The sequence below is a fragment of the Conger conger genome, chromosome 2 (genome assembly GCF_963514075.1).
Source record: "Conger conger chromosome 2, fConCon1.1, whole genome shotgun sequence".
Taxonomy (NCBI): domain Eukaryota; kingdom Metazoa; phylum Chordata; class Actinopteri; order Anguilliformes; family Congridae; genus Conger; species Conger conger.
In genome coordinates, this window is record NC_083761.1 from 62,838,712 (window position 1) to 62,859,944 (window position 21,233).

At 43.6% G+C, this 21,233-nt stretch overlaps 2 protein-coding genes across 5 annotated transcripts in view; one reads left to right on the forward strand and one right to left on the reverse strand.

Moving 5' to 3' along the window:
• Positions 1–1,115: 1,115 nt before the first annotated feature.
• usp42 (ubiquitin specific peptidase 42) lies at positions 1,116–17,496 on the forward strand. Of its 4 annotated transcripts, XM_061223570.1 has the most exons (20): positions 1,116–1,242; positions 2,721–2,967; positions 3,585–3,794; positions 3,878–3,988; positions 4,099–4,198; positions 4,405–4,472; positions 4,654–4,724; positions 4,982–5,064; positions 5,748–5,859; positions 7,923–8,063; positions 8,544–8,644; positions 8,847–9,000; positions 9,315–10,085; positions 10,355–10,491; positions 10,594–11,580; positions 13,767–13,984; positions 14,290–14,418; positions 15,324–15,425; positions 15,943–15,987; positions 16,217–17,496. In XM_061223570.1, exons 2-18 carry the CDS (start codon positions 2,730–2,732, stop codon positions 15,419–15,421), a joined length of 3,729 nt encoding a protein of 1,242 aa, XP_061079554.1. In that variant the 5' UTR covers positions 1,116–1,242; positions 2,721–2,729; the 3' UTR covers positions 15,422–15,425; positions 15,943–15,987; positions 16,217–17,496. The 4 variants fall into 4 exon arrangements, with proteins under 4 accessions (XP_061079554.1, XP_061079561.1, XP_061079544.1 ...); XM_061223577.1 differs by lacking the exon at positions 14,290–14,418; XM_061223560.1 differs by lacking the exons at positions 15,324–15,425; positions 15,943–15,987; positions 16,217–17,496 and having other exon boundaries at positions 14,290–15,317.
• Positions 17,497–17,586: 90 nt separating this feature from the next.
• Positions 17,587–21,233, reverse strand: part of cyth3a (cytohesin 3a) — a 34,681-nt gene continuing 31,034 nt past the window's right edge. The window contains exon 13 of the mRNA XM_061223600.1: positions 17,587–19,274. Coding sequence (XP_061079584.1) covers positions 19,202–19,274 — 73 coding nt within the window. The 3' untranslated portion in view covers positions 17,587–19,201. The remainder of the gene's footprint in view (positions 19,275–21,233) is intronic.

Sequence of the window (21,233 nt, forward strand, 5' to 3'; positions counted from 1 at the left end):
ATTATAGTAAGTATGAATGTAGTCTCCTTTTCTTAGAGCGTATCCATTTAAATGGGTATCTGCTGATTGTATGGACACGTTGAAAAGTTTATTTAAAAAGCACACTGAGAAACAACTCATGTTGACTTCAATACATAGTCAATAAAAAGGAATACAAAAGGATTCAGAATAAGTACACGACAAGACCGGCTGTGATTGCAGACACAGGAAATTAGGCCACTACATGCGCCCGAACCGGATGCACCGTCTTGGCGTGTGAAAATTCGTATAATTTTAACATGCTGATTGAAAAATCGGTTCTTTACATCTTCGCAGCCAACAATGTATAAATGGGGTCAAATTCAATGATACAGAACAAATCCAATATTGTGAACATAGCAATGCCGGTTGTCTTCCAGTGCCATTACCTACTACAAACTGAGAACGTGCTGCTCACAGCGTTTCACAAAGGCCGACCTTTTTCCTCTTCGTCACATTCTGATGATGTCATGATCACGTTGCAAGACCACTTTCTCGTTTGCTGGGTAGTGGATACCATACAGTAGGGCAAGATAATCCTGCTGTCATAGCGTAGTCTATGAAGAATTACATGGATATACCGATATCCAGATTCCGGATACACACTGGTAGAATATTGATTCTTCTCAAGGGTTCTTGAAATGCACAGATTACAGTGCACGCAACACAATAATCAAACACATTTGCAACTAAGACGACTGCCACCCAAAAGCGTTCACCATTCTTTTTTTTTTAAATGGATTGTACATTCCTAGAAATCCGTCACCCTATATTAAAGTAGTTGTATTTTTGGTTTGGCAAAATGTTCTGTGACTGCCAATTCTCCAGAGTTATTGTCTTCAACATATTCAGGTTTAGGATGTTAGATTACGTCAACGTTATTTTTAATACATAGCTACATCTGCATATCTTGTGTACATACAGTGTATTGCCAAGTGTATTTTGTGTGCCCATTCTGTACGCCTTCAAAATAATGATTTCTGCTTTTATCGCAAGACTTTTCAAAACAGCAACCACTACAACTACCAACTCAATTGCCTTTGATAATATTATCCAGTAGCTCCCCCTGATGTACATGACATGTACAGCACGTACTGAACGGCTCAAAGTAAATACCCGGATGTACCGTGAGGAATGTACGTCATTGTTCACCGCCGGACGCCCGCTGGATAAGGGGATGGACAGAAACAGCTACAATAACTGATAGATTTGCAAAAATAACAGGTAAGGGCCTTGTTTAAAATAATGGCTATGAAGTAATTAATTTATGTTCCAAAGTACAAAATAAATATAGCATCAACGGCTGTTGCTATGTGTGTGTTTTTCCATAACGTAAAAGCTTTGTGTAATTAGCTAGCTAGCTGGTTAGCTTGCTACTCCACCGGTTCCTCATCGCAGAGAATGTGGTGTCGGGGACGAATGTGCGCGACCACCGGTGAATTTAAAAATCTTCACCACCTCTGTCTGAAACATAACCAAAGGCCATAGGTCTAATTAGATTATTAAATTGTTTTGGGCTCCTATATAGTTACGTCTTTTGCCAATGGGACGGATATAAAGAACAATTTGTACTTCTTTCTTTAGCTAGAAAGCTTGCTAGCTAATTGAATGTTTCCTACTTTTGCCGTGTCCACCGGCTTCTGAATATTGCTAAACGATACTAGCTAGCTGGCTAACACAACCTACCTGTGCATTATAATCAGTTTCTCATGCGATGTAGGTTTACTGTTGCTTCAAAATAATGTTAAATATAGAGGTAGTAGCACGTCTTCTTTCGGGTGTATATCTTGCTGTTACCATGGCGTTTACAGTTGACTTGGGAACACGCTTTAAGTCAAATATCCCGCATGTGTATAGCCTACAATGGAACATTTATTTTTTGCGAACAGTTTCATTTGGCTTGCTCGATACTTCATTTCCTTGTGAGTATTTTGTTGCTTTTTAACAAGAGGCCTAGTAGTTGGCAACAGAGCTCAGCTAGTTAGCTAGTTAGCAGTTGTGGAGGAGGGGGCGGTTTTGGTAGCTAACGTTTGGTGTCCATGGTGGTTGGCCAGCTAAACCTCTCAGTGGAGATGTGAGCTTGTTAGGGAAGTTTACTACGGACATTAATATTTAGTGGCTAATATATCGAATTTGCAATGTAGCGTATTCATAACCTTGTAACACTGAAACGTCGTCATTGTCTAAGTATTGTATTCGTCACTTCACAGATATCTAGCTTTCGCTTTTATATTAACTGCTTTTGATTATTGCTGTCCTCGTAGTTCACTACTCTCAATTCTCTGATTGGGCCAGATTTGTCACATGATATGTGTTCGCCAATTGGCAATTAGCCTACAGTTCGCATGGTTTGTGTGGCCAAAACCAACACGCCCTTTTTCGTATGTCACGTGTGAGCACGTCCACTGGTTAGCTTTAAAACAGAATGGATATTCGGTAATACCACGTTATGTTACTTTGTTAGAATTTACATGGTTAGCTGTAAGAAAGATAATCGATAATTGGCCAGTTCATTTTTTAACACATAAAACATCTCTTTGCATCATATACTGTATCTCCCCAAGTCTCTTCCGGGAAGCTTAAAACATGATACAGCTTAAACTGGTCTTGGTTTTTGGATTGTTTAGTAACTTATATAAATGTGTGATTTTTACTGCTCATGACTTTTTGCATCTAAATCTCCCTGGTGTTTTGTTTGCCAGCAATGAACGATGACCATAGTTGACAAACCATCAGAGAAGTCTGACCCTGAGTCAGATCGGCCCAAGCGCTCTGGTTCATTAACCCCATTCACCTCTGGAGATATGGATGGCAGCTCTACCAGCTGGGGCATTGGATCCTCACCCTCTGACACCCCAAAAACCAAAACCTCCTATGTGGGCCCCACCCCTGGTGCTGCTGTGTACAGCAACAGTGTAACTGTCACGGGAGAGAGGCCCAAGGAGCAAAGTAAGTAGCCCTCTTCATCAACAGTTTGTGTGGTTGTCGATGTGAGGAGTGCACACTCCATGAGATGTTAAAAATCTGCATGTAATGATTTAATGTATTGTGTTTTTATTGTTGTTTTATTACATACCTAGATTACAGTCTCAAAACAGTATTTTGGCGGTCTTAGAAAAATACATGGAATCCTCTTGGATCTGAGCGAATGATTGGCAGAGAAACGGGTGCTCTTTGGAAGGCGGGTGCAACAATGCTCAAAGATACTGGAGTTTCCATTGGCTGAATCATGATTGAAGAACAGCGACCAACACGTATAGACCAAGAGCTGGTCTTTGTCAGGTCAAAGTCGCTGGTTTTTAATCATGTAGCCACATGAATAAATGTGTAATATTGTTTTTTTTAATACTTTAGTGCCTTAGTATTTTGTTTTGGGATCAGTCCTGAAACACTTTTACATGTTTTTGCATTTCTGACAATGTATATCGGAATCTTTTAGTATTTTGGCAGTGTCGGTGTTTTTGCAGTTTAAACTGGATTTTTTTGGGATTGTGAAATAGTGAGATAACTTCAGATCACTGTTCTTGTATTCTTTGGAGTGACCTAAATGTTTGTGTATTGTCTAGTGGTGATGACCAGTGGAGATGGCATCGCTGTCCCCCAGAAAGTTCTTTTTCCGGCAGAGCGACTCAATCTAAAATGGAACCAAGTCCACCGTGTTGGAGCTGGACTCCAGAACCTCGGCAACACTTGCTTCCTCAACTCTGCCCTCCAGTGTCTCACTTACACACCCCCCCTCGCCAACTACCTGCTGTCCCGGGAGCATTCAAAGACATGTACGTTTTGTGTGCCCACTGTGAAGTTCATAGTTTTACGGTCTGTCACTTTCAGGACTTATTGTGTGTTTCTCCATACACAGGTCATGAGCCTGGATTCTGTATGATGTGCACCATGCAGAATCACATCACCCAGGTCTTCGCTAACTCTGGAAATGTCATCAAACCCATTGGTGTTCTTAATGAACTAAAACGTGAGTAGTAGCTGCCTGGATCTTGTTACCGAGGTTATTAGGGAGGTTTTTCTTATTAAGGCCCTCAAGCCATGCATATTTTTTACTTCATATTTGGGATTTGTTTGCAGGGATTGCAACACATTTTCGCTTTGGGAGCCAAGAGGATGCCCATGAGTTCCTCCGGTACACAGTGGAAGCTATGCAAAAGTCTTGCCTGTCTGGAAACAAGTACGTTTACTCTGTGGGTTTGGCCCCAAGAGGTCATTGTGCCCGTTTTTATAAATTATCTATATTATACAGTTAAACTATTTCTGAAAAATCACATCTTTTTTAGATACATGCACTCATATTCAGTTTTGAGTTGCTTTCTTCAATAATTCTATGTTGATAAATTCACATGTTCAGAGACTAATTTTGTTTCTGTTTTTTCATAGATTGGACAGGCATACACAGGCAACAACACTAATACATCAAGTCTTTGGAGGCTACCTAAGGTCTAGAGGTAGGCTATCTTTGAGGACGTCTTGAGCCTGGATTCAGCTGAAGTGATACATATATTTTCTGTTTATTGGACAAATCATCAGGCGAAGAGCATTGGCCAAAAAAAAAAAATTGGCACCCAGGGAAATGTGTCAATTGATGTCAATGTGACAAATGCTTCTTTTATTTTGTTTTGTTTCCAGTAAAATGTATGAACTGCAAAGCTGTGTCTGACACGTATGATCCATACTTGGATGTTGCCTTGGAAATTAAGGTAATTCATGTTTCCCTTGTGTTTTTCATTATGGTTATGGTGTCGATAGAGGGACTTAAAAAGGTACAAGACGGGTACAAAAATATAATTACTTTTGTAGTTATAGCATACCTTAAATTTGAGTTTTTTACATTGCATTCTGAAAAATTGGCTGATTGAAATAAGGAGCGTGCAGTATATGAGTGCATTGAAATTGGCTGAAAATCACATTACCATTCACTACTGTGGCTTGAACTGTTTGTTTTGCATACTTCCAGACTGCACAGAACATCACCAAAGCTCTAGAACAGTTTGTGAAACCTGAACAACTAGATGGAGAGAATGCCTACAAGTGTACCAAGTAAGCAACAGTCTTATTTCATTTTAGGGGTTAATGGGAAGGTGTAGTGGCCTCACCATCAAAACTGGAGCAGCTGAAACTCTATTGATTTATCTTAAATGAAATTTGTGTGGTTTTTGGCTGTTAATACTTCAAAAACGGAAGCAATTAGAACTTTTCTGTTGTACATGTTCAGTGTGATGAACATTTCCATTATCCTGGGGGCAGGGCTGCAGACAGGTTGGGGGGGGCAACGGGGACACTTTGTCCTGGGACCAGGCCTGGGGGGGTGGGGGGTGCAGGATATGAGGTGTAGCTATTTTTGATTTGGTCCCAGGCCTGAGAATTCAGGGCCTGCGTCCCTGCCAAGGGACTGGAATTCTTCTGATACTGATTTCCGAAATTGATTTGCAAAACATTTCAAATCAATTTCATTGATTATCACAAGAACTGAGAAATACATTGCAATACATGCATGTTGCATAGGTATTGCTATGCTATGATAATTTTTACTTGAACGTTGGCCAAATAAGAATTAAACTTCTTGTTTGTTGAAGATGCAAACTACTTGGGAAAACAAAATGTCAGTGCTCTGTAGATTCAAGCACATGTTTGGTATTCCCTGTGAATAGATTTTTAATCAGCTGCTTTTTCTATTTCTGGTTTCACTTTGACTAATGTTGTTTCTGTTATAACATCTGTAGGTGCAAGAAAATGGTTCCAGCCTCAAAAAGATTTACGATTCACCGAAGCTCCAACGTGTTGACCCTTTCACTCAGTCGTTTTGCAAACTACAATGGAGCGAAAATCGCGAAGGTAGGACTACTTTCCATATGTACGGTCCATCGTAGTGTGTTTGGATCTTTAGATGAGAAATTATAGATGCGCATTAACTGAACAACTTGAATGAAATTAATTTTCTCATCTTGCACTGTGCGCAGTTCACTTCACAATGTGAATCTGATCCAGCGCACATGAACAGAAAAGCCTTCTGTGCTACATGTGCAGTACCAGTGTGATTCACTCTTCATGTACTGTTTTCAAGCAATTATATATGTGCATGTATTAAATCACCCCACCGCCTGCAACGGCAGTTCAGGATAAATGTTTTATATCTGACGCAATTTAGTGCTGAATGTTCCACCCTTAGCCCGTCCTGTCTTCTTGTGTTTGAAGAGGCATTGAATTTCAGATGACAGAGTGACACGTGTGAGGCGTATTGAGTTTTCGCATTTCAGTGGCGCATTGTAAAGCATTATCATAATAGTTTGTTATTATATTATGATACTCTTTGGCTGAGAACAATCATCAAATTTGAAAGGAATAAGTTTAGCCTGTTTAAAATAATGCTACATCTGAGATCAACACTTTGTTTGGAATAAAATGTTGCTTCTTGCACGCTCTGAAATCTTGAAGGTGGTTATGTGCAGCCTGGCAGTAAAATAACTGTTTTATTTTCTATGGACAACTGGTGGCAGTTGGTGTCGCACACTCAGCAGTGTATTGAGAAAGCAGCTGTCTGTTTGGAACAGACGCTGTGGCTTTGCTCAGTTAAAAAAATCACGAAAGAGTCCGACCAGTCTGATAAGTGGCTGGCTCCTTTTCCACTTAATCAAACAAAGGGATCTGTATGTATGTATCTGTATGAATGCCTGACTTGGGCAGGGTGCTTGTTATCATTATGTGTCATTTAGCTGACGCTTTTATCCAAAGCGACTTACAGTTGATTTAGACTAAGCAGGAGACAAGGGCCCAACGGCTTTGCGGATCTTATTGTGGCTGCACCGGGGATCGACCTAGCGGGTCCCAGTCATGTACCTTAACCGCTACACTACATGTCGCCCCCACATACACTTTATAGATTTCACTTTGAGAAAGCCAGCCAGTTGGCTTTCTATTGAAAAACTAGTTTGTCTAGCTTGTTAACTAGTTGGTGATATGCCAATTTATTGCACAAGGTAGTTGGCCGGATGACTCACTATAACAATTTGAATTTGTACCGCAATAGTGAAGTCTAGTTTCATTTATGGCTGTTGATCTGTGTTGAGTTTGTTGTTGAGAATTTGGCAGTCCATAATGTGTCCATTTGTGTGAAGTGCTTGTATCGTTAAAAAAGGATAAAAGGCTAGACCACACAAATTGTTTGTACATGTAACTTGGCTAATACTTTTCAAACATGTCTCAATTTTAACAGTTTAAAAGTACACACTGTCCCCCTTAAAATCATGTTTTTTTTGAACTGATAATTGCATTAATCCTTGAATGAAAACTATTTTTTGTTGAAAACATTGTTTAAGAGTTTGTCTTTGTTGAGGGAGCACAGTGGAAAACGGTTAGGTTTTCCTTTTCATGACATGATATTCTTGCTTACTTAAAACGCATTTGCAGTTCTTTTATTTTTTAAATATAGGAAACAAAGGAAAGGTGTGAATCGCAGTGACATTCATTTGAGTATTGTACACGCTTGGTGAATAGCAGCTACACTGTGTGAGGAGACTTTTACGCTGCGTGTGAGGAGACTTTTACGCTGCGTGTGAGGAGACTTATGCTGTGTGTGAGGAGACTTATGCTGTGTGTGAGGAGACTTATGCTGTGTGTGAGGAGACTTATGCTGTGCGTGAGGAGACTTTTACGCTGTGCGTGAGGAGACTTTTACGCTGTGCGTGAGGAGACTTTTACGCCGTGCGTGAGGAGACTTTTATGCCGTGTGTGAGGAGACTTTTACGCCGTGCGTGAGGAGACTTTTACGCCGTGTTTGAGGAGACTTTTTCCACTGTGTGTGAGGAGACTTTACGCTGTGCGTGAGGAGACTTTTACGCCATGTGTGAGGAGACTTTTACACTGTGTTGGGTCCGTTGACCTTGTGCGTCCCTCCGCAGGATGTGAGGTATCCCGAGTGCCTGGACATGCGGCCCTTTATGTCGCAGTCTCACGGGGAACCCCTGGTCTACCTCCTGTACGCTGTGCTGGTTCACTCCGGCTTCAGCTGCCACGCTGGACACTACTATTGCTTTGTGAAGGTAAGCTGAGGCTGTCAGTCACAGTGTTCAGACCCTTTCACTAAATATCCCTGTGTTATGACAGGTGGAGGCTCAATTTGTAACCTGTATTTGTGTGTTGGAAGTTAGCTCAGTGAGTGGAAGTTAGCTCTCGCTCTGTTTCTCTCTCCCTCTCTCTCTCTCTCTCTCTGTCTCTCTGTAGTTCGGCATATGATCAAGGACAGAGTAATGGTGGAGTTTAATTATTATAAAACAATATAATAGTTCTATATTAGAATGTGTTTCAGGATTTGTGGTGTTTTACATGCAGTGGAGGGAACTGAGATTTTCTTTGTACATGGAATAGGGAAGGCTTGGAATAAGTTTGGAATAAGGTGTTTTGCATGATAGTGGTCTTTTGTTTATTTGTTTTTATGTTTGTAATGTGATTGGTATGTTGAGAGTGGAAATAAGTGGTTGAAATCCATTCTCTCTCTCTCTCTCTCCCCCTCTCTCTCTCAGGCCAGCAATGGCCAGTGGTATGAGATGAACGACGCCTCAGTGTCTGTCAGTGATGTTCGATCTGTCCTCAACCAGCAAGCTTACGTTCTCTTTTACATCAGGTGGGGAGCTCCATCTTTCTGTATCTTCACTTTACCTTAGGACTGTCCTTTTCAGTGTTGCAAATGTCTTCCAATGCTCAGTTCTGTGAAGTCGCCTTTTAGAGGGTTTATTTGGGGAATGAATAGTAGAAACCGTATGTATATGTGTTTCTAATGTACTGTTGAGTGTCCTTTGAGTGACGTGCGTGGTATTGGCTGACAGGTCGCCAGATGCGAAAAACGGGTGGGACTACAACCACTCCGGCCGCGCTCCTGGCCAGTCCTCCCCACGGCCCATCCTGAGCCCCCGCCCGGCTGGCCCCCGACACATCTCCACCGGCTTCATCGGGCCACAGCTCCCGGCTCACATGAACAAGGTACCACACGCGACACCGGCCAGCTTCACCTGCCCTTAGTGCTGGTGCAAGGGAGGAAAAGGTTTAGCATTAGCTGAGTAGTAGTTTACCTTATATGCCTTGATTACTGTGTAGTAATACCTAGAAGTAGGCATAGTGCAGTCTTCTAGAAGTAGGCATAGCGCAGTCTTCTAGAAGTAGGCATAGCGCAGTATGTATAAAAAATAAAAGTATTTCTGTGTTCATAAATGTAATGTTGAGTGTCCTTTGAATTGTGGAATTGTACAGTATTGCATGCTGCCATGTAAACCTGTGCGTGTGTGTGTGTTGTGCAGAAACCCCCTCACATCAATGGGAATGGCTCCTTAAAGGAGCTGTCATGTGGCTCCAAGCCTAGCAGCAGCAGCAGCAGCAGTAGCAGCAGTGTTGGCAGGGCGGGGCCCAGTCTCTCCTCCTGCTCCAGCGTTCCACAGCTCATCAGCCGTCCCACTGGCATCCCCGAGCCGGCCAAGAGGCAGAAGCTGTCCTTCCCCATCGGTCAGGGGAAGACGGTCCGACCCCTGCAGGCCCAGCCCTCCCTTCAAAGCAACCCCAGCTGCTCTCAGTCACTTTCCTCTATCTCGCACCCCCAGCCTTCCTCTTCATCCGCCTCCTCGTCTTCCTCCTCCTCCTCCTCCTCCTCCACCCCCTCAAAGTCTACCTCAGAAAACCGGGCGGTGCTGGTGTCTCGCCCAGACGTCCCCCCTGTCCCCAGGCCCCCCCGTGTCAACGGCACGCCCCTCAACCACTGCGCCACTTTCCTGGTGCCCTACGGCCAGGAGTCCTCCGAGGAGTCCGACCAGGAGGGCGGTGTCCTGGAGAACGGTCTGGCCAAGCCCCGTCTCTCCCCTGCTGTGAACGGGAAGAACGGGGGCGGCTCCGCCTCCTACGGTCCCCCCGCCCGACCACAACCACAACCACAACCACAACCGCCCCCTCCCAGAACCAACGGCTCTGTGGCCCTGGAGGTGCTCGCGCAGGAGAGCGGGTCCGGACCTCCCAACGGCATTCCCAAACCCAGCCAGAACGGGGTGCACCAGTCCAACGGCATCAAACACTCAGAGCCGGTAACTCCTTTCATTCTGCTAATGCACAGGTTCTCTGCCTGTTCGGTGTTATTTGCCACTTTGACTTGACACATACTTGCTGAAATGGAAACATCAGTCCTTATGCCAGTAAAGGGTGCCACACTTATTTATGGATGTTGGACACCATAGATATGTGTGGGCGCAGTCCGTGCGGGTGAATGAACTGTGATTCATTGCTCCAAATGTGTTCTGTTTTATAGATGAGCTTTCCTGTTCTTGTCATTAACAAGCTTGTTGTGATTCTGTAGGCCTCCCCCAAAGTATTTGGCACGGGCAGCGTTCAAACAACGTTTCACTCGACGTTTCAGACTGCAGGGAGCAGCACAGCCAGCCCTGCCGTAGAAACCCAGCCCAGAACAAACCTGTCTGTGGTCAGCAGGCCTAGGTAAGCAACCTCGATCAACTGCAGCCCAAAGAAAGGATTCTAATGAATTAATTAAGTGTAATTCAGTGAGCTTAACTAATTGTGCATGTTGTTATTCATCAGCAAAGAGACGCCCCCAGCCCCCGCACACCCCTCCCAGGCGGACCATCCTCTGGACCAGAACTCTGCTCTCAAAGACATCCTCCTACATTCCTCCGCCCCCAGCAAGCTACCCTCCACCCAGGACTCCAGGGCTCAGACTCAGCAACACGCTCCTCACTCTACCGGCAGCCCCGCGTCGGGCTCCAAGGCCCAGCCGGAGGGCAGCGAGGCCCGTAGAGACCCCAGCACCTCGTCTCACGGCTCTGCCTCTGCAGAGAGCCTCGGTTCCCCCACTGTGACCCACAGAGCGAACGTCTTCTTCGGCCCCGAGCCGGCCCCCGCTACAGCCCATCCTCCCGCCACCGTCTCTCGTGAGAAGGACCCGGCCGACAGCGGGAAGAACACTTGGACGAGCGAGGCGAAGAGCGACGGGCAGGCGGAGCTCCGAGAGAACGGCTCCGGCAAGGCCGGCGGGAGAGACGGGCAGAGCACGCTGGAGAAGCAGAGGCACCCCTCCAGAGACGGCGACCACCTGCCCTTCTCCCCGGCCAAGGACCGGGGCAAGAGCCCGGAGAGGCACCGGTCGCGCCGGGACCGGGAGCGGAGCTGGGAGCGGGAGAGGAGCTGGGACCGGCACGCTCACAGACGCCAAAGAGAGCACCGCGGCCACCGCGACCGGTCGCGCAGCTGGGACCGGCACCACCGCGACCGGGAGGCCGAGCGCCGCTGGGACCGGCACAGCCACCGGTACCGCGACGGCCGGCACCGGGACCGGAGACGCCCGTCCCCCGACCCACCGCGCAGCCGCTGGAGGAGGCCCGAGGAGGCCCGGGAGAGGGGGCACCACAGACACTCGCCCTCAGACACGCCCCCGCCCGCCCGCGGCCACAGGGCCGACTCCGACAGGAAGCAGCACCACTGGGACAGGCAGTCGGAGGAGAGACGGGCCAAGAAACACAAAAAGTCCAAGAAGAAGAAGAAGACGAAAGACAAGGACCGGGAGCACTGGTGAGCTCAGTGAACCTTTTTTGCTGTTATTCTTACGAGTAAAGGGCCAATCACTGCCGGAACCCTGTCGGGATTGTTCTGATTTTTAGAGGTCCACGTCCTGGAACCCCCTCCCTCCTTTTGCATTTTTAGATAAATATTTAAGATCCTTCTTCTCCTACAGAAATAGCTCGATTGACAGAAATTTTGAATACTAAATATTGATTTGGGTGTGGCTGATCACAAAAATGTGAATTATTTTGAACGCAAAGTTGGATGCAACAGTTGATGCAAGTATTCGGCGTAACCAGCGTATGCATGTTAAATTAGGTTCTTATTGTTCAATAGGTGGTGCTATTGCAACTAAAAATGTCCATCACTCCTGAACCAAATGACCATATAACTTGAACCTTTGTCTGCAGTGTCTTAGCCACAGATCCAGACAGCCCATACATGACCCCTCAGGCCAGTGAAATTGTGCCTTTCATTAGACACACTTAATGAGGTCCAATCATCTTGAAATGTATTTCTGGAGCCATATGCTTGCGTACAAAATTAGGTGAAAATCGCTGTTCCTATAATTCGTCAATCCTGTCATGAGCTTTATATCCCCATTCATGTCTCTGCCTGGAGAGGAACATTTCCCATAATGTGTGCCATATTGTATTTTAGCCACCTAGAATTTTGTGAAAAAAACATTTAAGAACTATTTCTTGACAAATCTTTTAAAATTGCTCTTAAGAATTACCCTGTTGTCTCTGATCAACACAATGACATCTGGACTATATACATTTGGAGGGTACTATACAGTACTGTGCAGAAGTCTTAGGCACCCTGGACTTTATTATATTTATGTTTATTTTTTTGTGTGTGTTAGTATAAAAGAACACATTTGAGATTTCCAAATATTAATTTCCCAAAAGATTAAATTTTACAGGCATTTTTGTATTTAATTTTAAAAAGTAACATATTGCTCTAAGCAATTGACTACTTTTTACATAAAAACTTGATCAGGGCTGTATGAGATCAGAAGCAAGGACCCAACCAAAGTCTGCAGAAGAACTGTGGCAAGTTATAAAACTGCAGGACAGCGTCTCAGAAGTGATGCAGTTTCAGCGCCAAAGGGTGGTCACAAAAAATATTGATTTGATTCAATATTGAACTATTCTGCCAAATGACTAAAATGTAATGTAAAACGTATAGTACGTTTATTTAGCACCAAGTGGTGCATTTTTGAAAGAATCTTATCTGTACAGAATGTTGTACAGGTGCCTAAGACTTCTGCACAGTACTGGCAGTTCTGTGTGTGCTTGGACCCTGTGTATCGCTGCTTGCAGCTATACCTCTTATGTTTTTTCCTACAGTTTTCCTTTGGCAGATACATTGCAATAAAAAGCACCAGTTTGCTTTTGTACATTGTTGACAGAAAAGGGTTTTCAGTTGTTTTCTCAGTGTGTGTAATGTACAGTATCCCCTTGCATACTCTTTTAGAGAATTGAACATTATTTTTTTATTGCTGTGATTGTCTGGTAATGTGAGCCTGTAATTGCTTGCAAGAGTTTAACTGATGGGTGCACTGTCCCTGTTTTTATGAGGGGATATCACAGCGCTTTACTTAGACGTGCACTTATCTGGCTTGCCTGACACCCGTTATCTTGGGTACGACGGATATTGGTACCCCTACAGCTTCAGACGCCATTACTGGCCAGGGATTTATTCACGGTTGTCAGTGTTTGAAATGACCTACTTCATAGAACCAACTGAGTTCCCCTGAAAGTTTGTTTCTCTCCTTTAAGTACTTGGTTGGACATATGGCAGTATTTAACCTACCATATCATTTGAGGAAATATGTGCGGGCTCAGTTGCAGGCAGATGGCAATTATGTTTTCCAAGTATCAATTATTCAATCATTGCATTCATTTTGATGCATTCATGTTGTTGCACATTGATCCACTAGCCTATCATTGTTATATGGGTGTGCTCTTATAATTATAGTTGTCCATTAACATATGAAGTAGTATTTGTCATGTATGACACCACCTTTGAGCCCTTAATATGTAATGCCAGTTTGTTTTCTGTTCATGAAAATTCTCACCTCAGCACAATTTCTTTTTAAATCCAGCTTTTCTTGTGTGACCACAAGCTGAGAAATCCATGAATGTGTGATGGTAGTATTCTCAGTTGCGCTGATGCCATCCCCTCTTTAGGAGCCCAGACCCTGAGAACTCTGAGCGGAACCAGGACAGCAGTGCGTGGAAACACAAGAAGAAGAGGAAGAGAGGGCGTGAGGAGCTGGACTGTGAGAAATCCCGTAGAGACAGCGACAGCGACCGGGCGAGTCACAAACGCCACTGCGACCGAGAGGAGCCGCGGCACTCTGAGAACGGCCTTTCCCACAATGCACCTCACCTCAGCATGCACACAGGTAATAACTCACACCACCAACAGTGGATTACTGTGAAATATTTACTTCCACATCCTGGGCTCTTTTTATAGCCTTCTCTCAATTAATTTGAATAGTAGCTTTTAAAAGTCGTCCCCATAGTTGCCGTCACACTTTTAGATAGCGCCGCAATAATGATTCAGACCCTGTTTAAAATGTTTGCAACTTTGCAGTACACCATCTCCGACAACAGATGGTGACATGTTCCCAGTTTTCGTTCTCTGTGCCTGTAGGACTTTGACACGCTCGGAATGTATCTGGGCAAACGTGGTCTATCCTGTGTGTAGGTAACGGGCTGTCTCAGTCCAACGGGACTGCTTATCCAGGCTGTGTGAATGGTCTGGAGGGTGAGACAAGCCAGGGAGACACTAACTGCGGAGAGTCAGTGCTTTTTTACCAGGCTGGACATTACAGGGGTAAGAGCCACCCCTCAAACAAGGGCCTGCTTTGTCCTGGACATAACTGGGATCTGTTGTTCTCTGAAGGCTCTTACAAGCTGAGAATGCTTGCCACTTGATCATATGGAGACTTAATACAAAGCTAATAGAGGTGCTAAACTTCAGTTTTGCCAACCAGGCTATGACCCAAAAATGTCAAGGCGTATCTGTCCCAGTAACATTGCAGCAGATATGATGGAATATGCTTGGAATCTTATATATAGATATGCTTTCCAGCCTGTTCATTAACTTGACACGGATTGACACCGTCAAACGTTTGCTGTCAAGAGTTTTCGGTTTTATACCAGAACAATGCACCAGAACACGCAAGCATTATGACAATTATGACCCATTTGTGAAAGATGTTGTGACGCAGTGAGCCTGGCTGCCAGTCAGGGCGCTCTTCCCGCTGTTTGTGCGGAGTCAAGACAGCGTAATGGCACTGCTGTAGCTGTAGTTTGGACACTGCCGTACGGCTGGAGGTGCGAGTTATGGGAAAGCCATTGTGACTCCCAGGCTCCTCTGAGGTTGACTCATGAACTGGAAAAGATATCAGCTCAGCCAACCAGCAAGATTTCTGCATGTTTTACTCATTCCCTTCCACAGTGATGAATAACCTCGCCTCTCATTGTTGTGGGTCTAGCAGTGCAAAACCAACAGCACCAGTATTTTTCCCATGTGGGCCAGTAATAGATGACCGTGTGGATATCCAGTTTGCTCAGGGGCAGAGTTAATGAATCTGAAAGATTAAATGATTTGGCACATATCCACCAAAGATGAACTTAGTTGATGAGATGGCGTGTAGTTTCATTTCTTCGTTGCTCTTTTTTAAGGGGCCTAAATTCAGAATTGATATGGATTTGTATGAATTGTATTTTTCCTAGATGAAGCCTCCGCAGCAAGTGTGTCTAAGGCGTCCGTTTCTCTGGGAGCGTGTGGAGCGCCTGTGAGCGGTTTGTTCCACAGGGACCTGGCTCATTAATGAAGTGAGTGCAGTGGGGCTGATTCACAAGCTTTGACAGCGAGCCGGTACAAGTGCTCAGAGCTACTGCGGGCGCCCTCCTGTCCACCTGCTGCATCTTCTTCCTTTATGGATGCTCTGATCCTGCTTTTAGTATGGCCTCTGATGTATCAATTACAGTTAACACTGCGTCACACAGTTAGGAAGTATGCAATACAAAACCAAAATTAAGGAATAGTAAAAAGGTGAATAATGATCACTATATAAAAAATTAATGGAAATGACCCCTAGTATGATGTATGACATACTTTGTATGTATATATGTTTGTATGTATTTGTGTTTGCTTATTCATACATGTGTATATATACTAGTGACCACCTAACTTTTAGTAATGACTAGTGACTGTCATTATGGTGAATGCCTTGTGATGTATGGCATACGTTTTATATCTTACTCAAACCAAACCTATGTAGACATCAGCTTACGATCTAAATCTAATATCAGGAAATCTAATATTGCAAATGTCTCCTGTCACCCCTAGAATGAAAACGGGCAGTGGAGGAAAAGGTCTTCACTCTCAGTCCAGGTGAGTGACTACGCTGGCTGCCAGATCTGACCTTCATTCCCAGGGCATGCTCATACAAATCAATTCTAGTCTAGATCCGTTCCATCAGTAAACCATTTATATTCACTGGATGCTCATTTGAGGTTTATCAGATCATTCCGGATGTCCTATCTTTGCACTAATTTCATTAATGAATTTGTAATTGGATTTCACCAGGTATCCTTGCTTTGTTTTTCTCTTCTCTGTGTAGACCTGGATGGGGAAAGAAGCCTTTCTTTAAGAACAGAGAATTTCAACAGCGAAAGAATGAGACCCTGGATATTGCAAGTGGTGCTTTATTCATCTGGAATACCTTCTCTTTTTCCACAGAAGAGTTTTTAATTCTTTTATATGCTCAATTTTTTTTTTTTTTTTTAATGTCACTCTTCGGTGGTGAAAACTAACATGTTGGAAATCTAAAGTATAGAATTTAAATATTTAATTAAACATAGTAATAAAAGAAGGAGCCTGGAGCTTAACATCTCAACTGCTGCTCTGTCATAGACTCAGGACTTTCTCACGTTTAAATGACTATTTCACTTCTGAGGATTAACGGAAATATTTAAGCTTTTTCATAAGAGGAGCTAAACTGTAATACTTTGTCATTCAGCTGCAAGTTGTGATGTCAGCATATCTGCAGAATATTGACTCAAAACCGCAGATTGAACTGGCTGTAGTGTTGTGCGCCCCAATGCCGCAGTTATAAGCCTGGACAGACTTGAGATCTTTTTTTTGACATTCTTATTTTCTCTAAAGCCTACGGTTCCAGTAGCCGCTCACTGGAAAGGATCCATTGGCGTTCATTTCTCACCGAACAAGGATTTCCATTAAGAAAAATCTAGTCATTTATCATGTTTGCTCATGAAACAGAATGATTTGCTTTAAAAAAAAAAAAAATCACGTTGAGTTTCTCGCTTCCTAAGAAAAATACTGTGAATTTAATTTGAACTGTACTATCAGTTATTTTTATACATAAACAGTCCTGTATCAGGAATACCAATAGATATGTGTTTTTTCTGTTTTAATAAATTTCCTCCACATAGTTCAGACTGTGTATTATGGACATTGCTCATGAAAATGGGTATGGGTTGTGTTTTTTTCTACTTCAAAAAGAAAACAAATGGTGAATGAAATTCTACCCTAGGTTGTACTGTAGCATGTAACATTTATAAATTGTAAAAACATATAAAGAAAAAGCCTTAAAAATACATGTCATTGTTTCTAATTGTAATTTTCTTTTCTCTGGAGTTATCATATTATCTGGGACAAATGCTGATGAATAAACATGTACATTTTGATGGGGGCGATATTTGCCTGTGTAAGACATGGGATATTTCCCAGCACAGTGAGCCAGTTGGTATATGGTACTCCTGTGTATGTGGTACACTTAAATGATATCTGATAATGCTCATCTGCATTACTTCGTGATTCGTTTTTTTCCTTTGTTTCAAAAATGCGAAAAGGTGCAAATTATACTCTTCTTCCACTGTGTTTTTCCTGGTTTTATAATTCTCCACAAACTCAAATCCCAACAAAGTGGAACAAGTGGGTTAGAAAAAGCCAAACCGTTTTACAACAAACTAGTCACTGGTTTTGAATTTATTTGTAAGTGATTTTTTTCTTTTTTAAAACACGCACAGGAAGGTCCTAAACATTTAATTCTTCATGTAGTACTCAAGAGCAAATGCCATATGCATGTGTGTATGTACACAGCCCGTGGTTATGATATCAGAAGGGTTACCTTTCCGCAGGGCATTTTAACCAAAAGACTTCCCTGGCTCTGGGCCTCCATTTCCATGCCAAACACTGCTGGCTTCAGCTTCATCGATCTTCATTCTGTCACCATGCTACAAGCCCTGAATGCTGCCTCAGGCCATACCTACCTAGCTCTGTTTTTGTTAATGCCATAATGCATTTAACATCAACGCCAGCTGCAACCGTTACGTTTCACAAACAACGACACAAACAAAAACGCGGAAAGCAAACACAAGCTTTACATTATTTACACATAACTTAAAAAATTACAATTTTTAAAGAAATTAAGAACAAAAATAAATATAAAGGCAAATAATAGGAGTGGATCTTCAATGCACAAATTGTAAGCAAGCACACTCTGACCTTTTACAAAAATAAGAGCACAGACAGTGTATTGCTTTGATATAGATACCCCTGCCTGTGCTACTGTTTATATAGGACTTCTAAAAGGAATGTATAAACTGACCACCGGGTGCTGTTTGCTCACTTAAAGGGCTATAAATATTATTTTTGCAAGTACAATGCAAGTAATCAGCCCAGCTGACTTGTAATCATTCCCAGTTCCTTCAGTTGCAACCCAAAATGAAGATTGAGTTTGCGAGAGAAAGAGGTATCCAAAGGATTAAAGAGGGAGCATCCTTTGACCTCTGGGCTCAAAGTGGAGACCCTTTGTTGGGTCTCTGCTATGGAGGTGACATGGCTCAGGCAGGAAGAGCAGTCGTCTGGCAGTCGGAGGGTTGCCGGTTTGATCCCCCGCCCGGGCTGTGTCGATGTGTCCCTGAGCAAGACACCTAACCCCCAAATGCTCCTGACGAGCTGGTCGGGGCCTTGCATGGCAGCCAATCGCCGTCGGTGTGTGAGTGTGTGTATGAATGGGTGAATGGAGAAGCATCAATTGTACAGCGCTTTGGATAAAGGCGCTATATAAATGCCTCCCATTTACCATCTCAGGCTGGCGAATATGCACCACCGCTGGAGCTGTTGGTCCCTCTCGTCTGTGGTCTCTGTCCTTCACAATGTCCACGTAAGGTCACTTCAGTGCCTCCAGAAATGCCCGTGTTTCCTACAGAAGTCATACTGACCTTTTATGAGAAAACTGATTGTCCTTGCCACATTTAGTCCTTTGCCTTTGTGTACATACATCCATGCATATTTAAAAAATGGCAGTTGTGCTACGAAGGTCACTGAAACAACAGGCAAACACACTTGAGGGGAGGGATTACAATGCTGAAGAATAACTAAAGGAGAAATGGTTGTGGTTGACAGGGTTGCTCTCACACTGTTGTCTCAGAGTCTCTTGTTTAGCTTTTCTGTCTGGTCCTGTATCCCAGTCTCTGGGCCCTGCTCCAGTGCCAGGTCCCGAGTGTCTAGTGTTTAAAATCCCATTGAGAACACAGCCTGTCCTGTGGACACTGAGGCAGGGGCCAGGAGCAGTTGGCTCTCACTTCTTATTGGCAATCCGCCGTTTCCTGGTGGCCAACATGTCGTAGAAAGGATCTCTGCTGATGCTCGCTCTGGAGAGGAAGAGATAAAGAAAAAATGAAATATAAAATAATACACAGAAAACATCTTTGATATGGAAATGCGAGTGCATTCTCGCCAAACCCTGCCTTGCTGGATGTAGGTGTGTGTTCGTTCTATGACCCAGTTTGGTTTCCATGGTTTCTGAAGATTTTTTCCATCTCTCTTCGTTGAGTTTCCCAGGCATTTCCCAGCCGTTAGCGCAAAATCTGTTTCTCTATACCTTTCAAAGGTTAATGAACGGTCCTACTGCAAAACACATTTCTGTAAAGTGCCTTGATACTGACACAGATTCTACTCACTTCCATGTCCCTGTGCAAGGAGAAGAGCCTCTAACCCACCACTGCCTTGATATATTGGATTTGGTATTTCTGAGATCATTTTTATTGATGTTTTCCCACATGCACTGTTTACAGAATAGTGTTGAGGCATAAAATCCATACACTGATTAATCAGTAAATCCACCCTATAGACTGATAGGCAAAACAACAATATTTTGTTAAGATTATTCCCTGGGGAATTAATGTGGCAGTTTCCTCAGTAAACAAACAATGCAAGATGCCAAGTGTTTACAAGGCTCTTTGGGTACAAGTCAATCAAGCGAATATGTTCCACGAGTGTTTGCAACCTTATGAGAACCCGTTTGCTTTGTTTTGTTGCCACAGGCCTTGAAAACCAATGTTAATTTCAAACAGGAAAGGCGCATTAGTGTCTAGTTATAATTAGTACAAGTTTGTTCTACTGTTGAAGCTTTTAGTACTTAATAGGGTTGGCCTGAGGTCATCACAGTGCCCAACCCCTGCATTATCAGATGGTCTGCTTTTGTATAACATTATCTAATTTCTGGTCTTACCATTTACCACTGGGGAAAGTTTGCATGTAGAAATGTATTCTATTTCATCAATAGAATAACTAATTTAACTAATTTACAGCAGGTAACAGTGGTTAAATTGATTTCAGTTAACAACAGTAAATGATCAAATCAAGTGCTGCAGGTTCCAGGTTGAAGGAAAACCTCCCATAACTGGGAGTCTGTCCATTAGTGGGATGTGTGTCCTTTGGTGTAATCTGTGAGGATATCAGTATTACCACACACTGAGCTTGTATCTACAGAGTCAATTTTGTCTTTCCACGTGAAAACGTGAAGTCCTATTCTCAAAGGAACAATACTGTAGTACATTTCAGCTGCTGTGGTGTAAGGATAAGCTGAAAGCCATATGGATAAAAAAGTAAGACTGATGGCCTTCATTCTGTGTTTTGCGAGCACTTTGTGAGCACCCTGGCTGCCTGCAGACTGCTTTTTCATTTCCCCTTGTCTCTGTTCTCTTCTCCTCCCTCATTTTATGAGTAAGTGTGTAAGCTTTACTGTTATGTTTTCCCCTTTGTGTGTTAAAGCCCAAAGCCCCAGACCGGTTGTTTGAATGTTAGAAAAGCAGACTATCCTCCGCTGAGTAGCCTTTTTTTTTGCCTGCCAGGGCGGTGTGACAGATGACTAATTCTGTTTCCCGGCAGAGAGGCACAGAACGGAGGAGACGGGGGACTCATTCAGATGGCGGGGCCTGTTGAGGCTGCCGTTCCTACATAAACAGTCTGGAGTGACCGCAGCGGCCACCAGCACGGAGGGGAGTGAGGGGGACTGAGGGGGCTGGCGGAGGGGCCGCAGACACGTCTGAGCGCCTCCCCACGGCAGCCAAACCACACACAGCAGGCTGGACTCTCAGGCCTCGCTCAAATCCGAATCAAGCCAGCATGATATTAATGCTGAGGACTTATTTTAATGATCTTCTCTCCACTAAGGATCAGGTGTACATACTTTCAAAGTGTATTTTGCCTCTTATTTTTAAACCACTTTGCTGTTCAGTTACTGAATCCTCGATTCAAATGTATTCAGAACATCCCCCAATGTATCATGAGCCCGGTATGTTCTCTGGTATCTAATAATCTAAATTGCA

Excerpts from the sequence above, each read along its gene's own strand:
- usp42 (XM_061223560.1), top strand. The coding sequence starts at position 2,730 with ATGACCATAGTTGACAAACCATCAGAGAAGTCTGACCCTGAGTCAGAT. Across the intron at positions 3,989-4,098 it reads TGTTCTTAATGAACTAAAAC|GGATTGCAACACATTTTCGC; the intron begins GTGAGTAGTAGC and ends ATTTGTTTGCAG. Across the intron at positions 13,985-14,289 it reads TCACCTCAGCATGCACACAG|GTAACGGGCTGTCTCAGTCC; the intron begins GTAATAACTCAC and ends TCCTGTGTGTAG.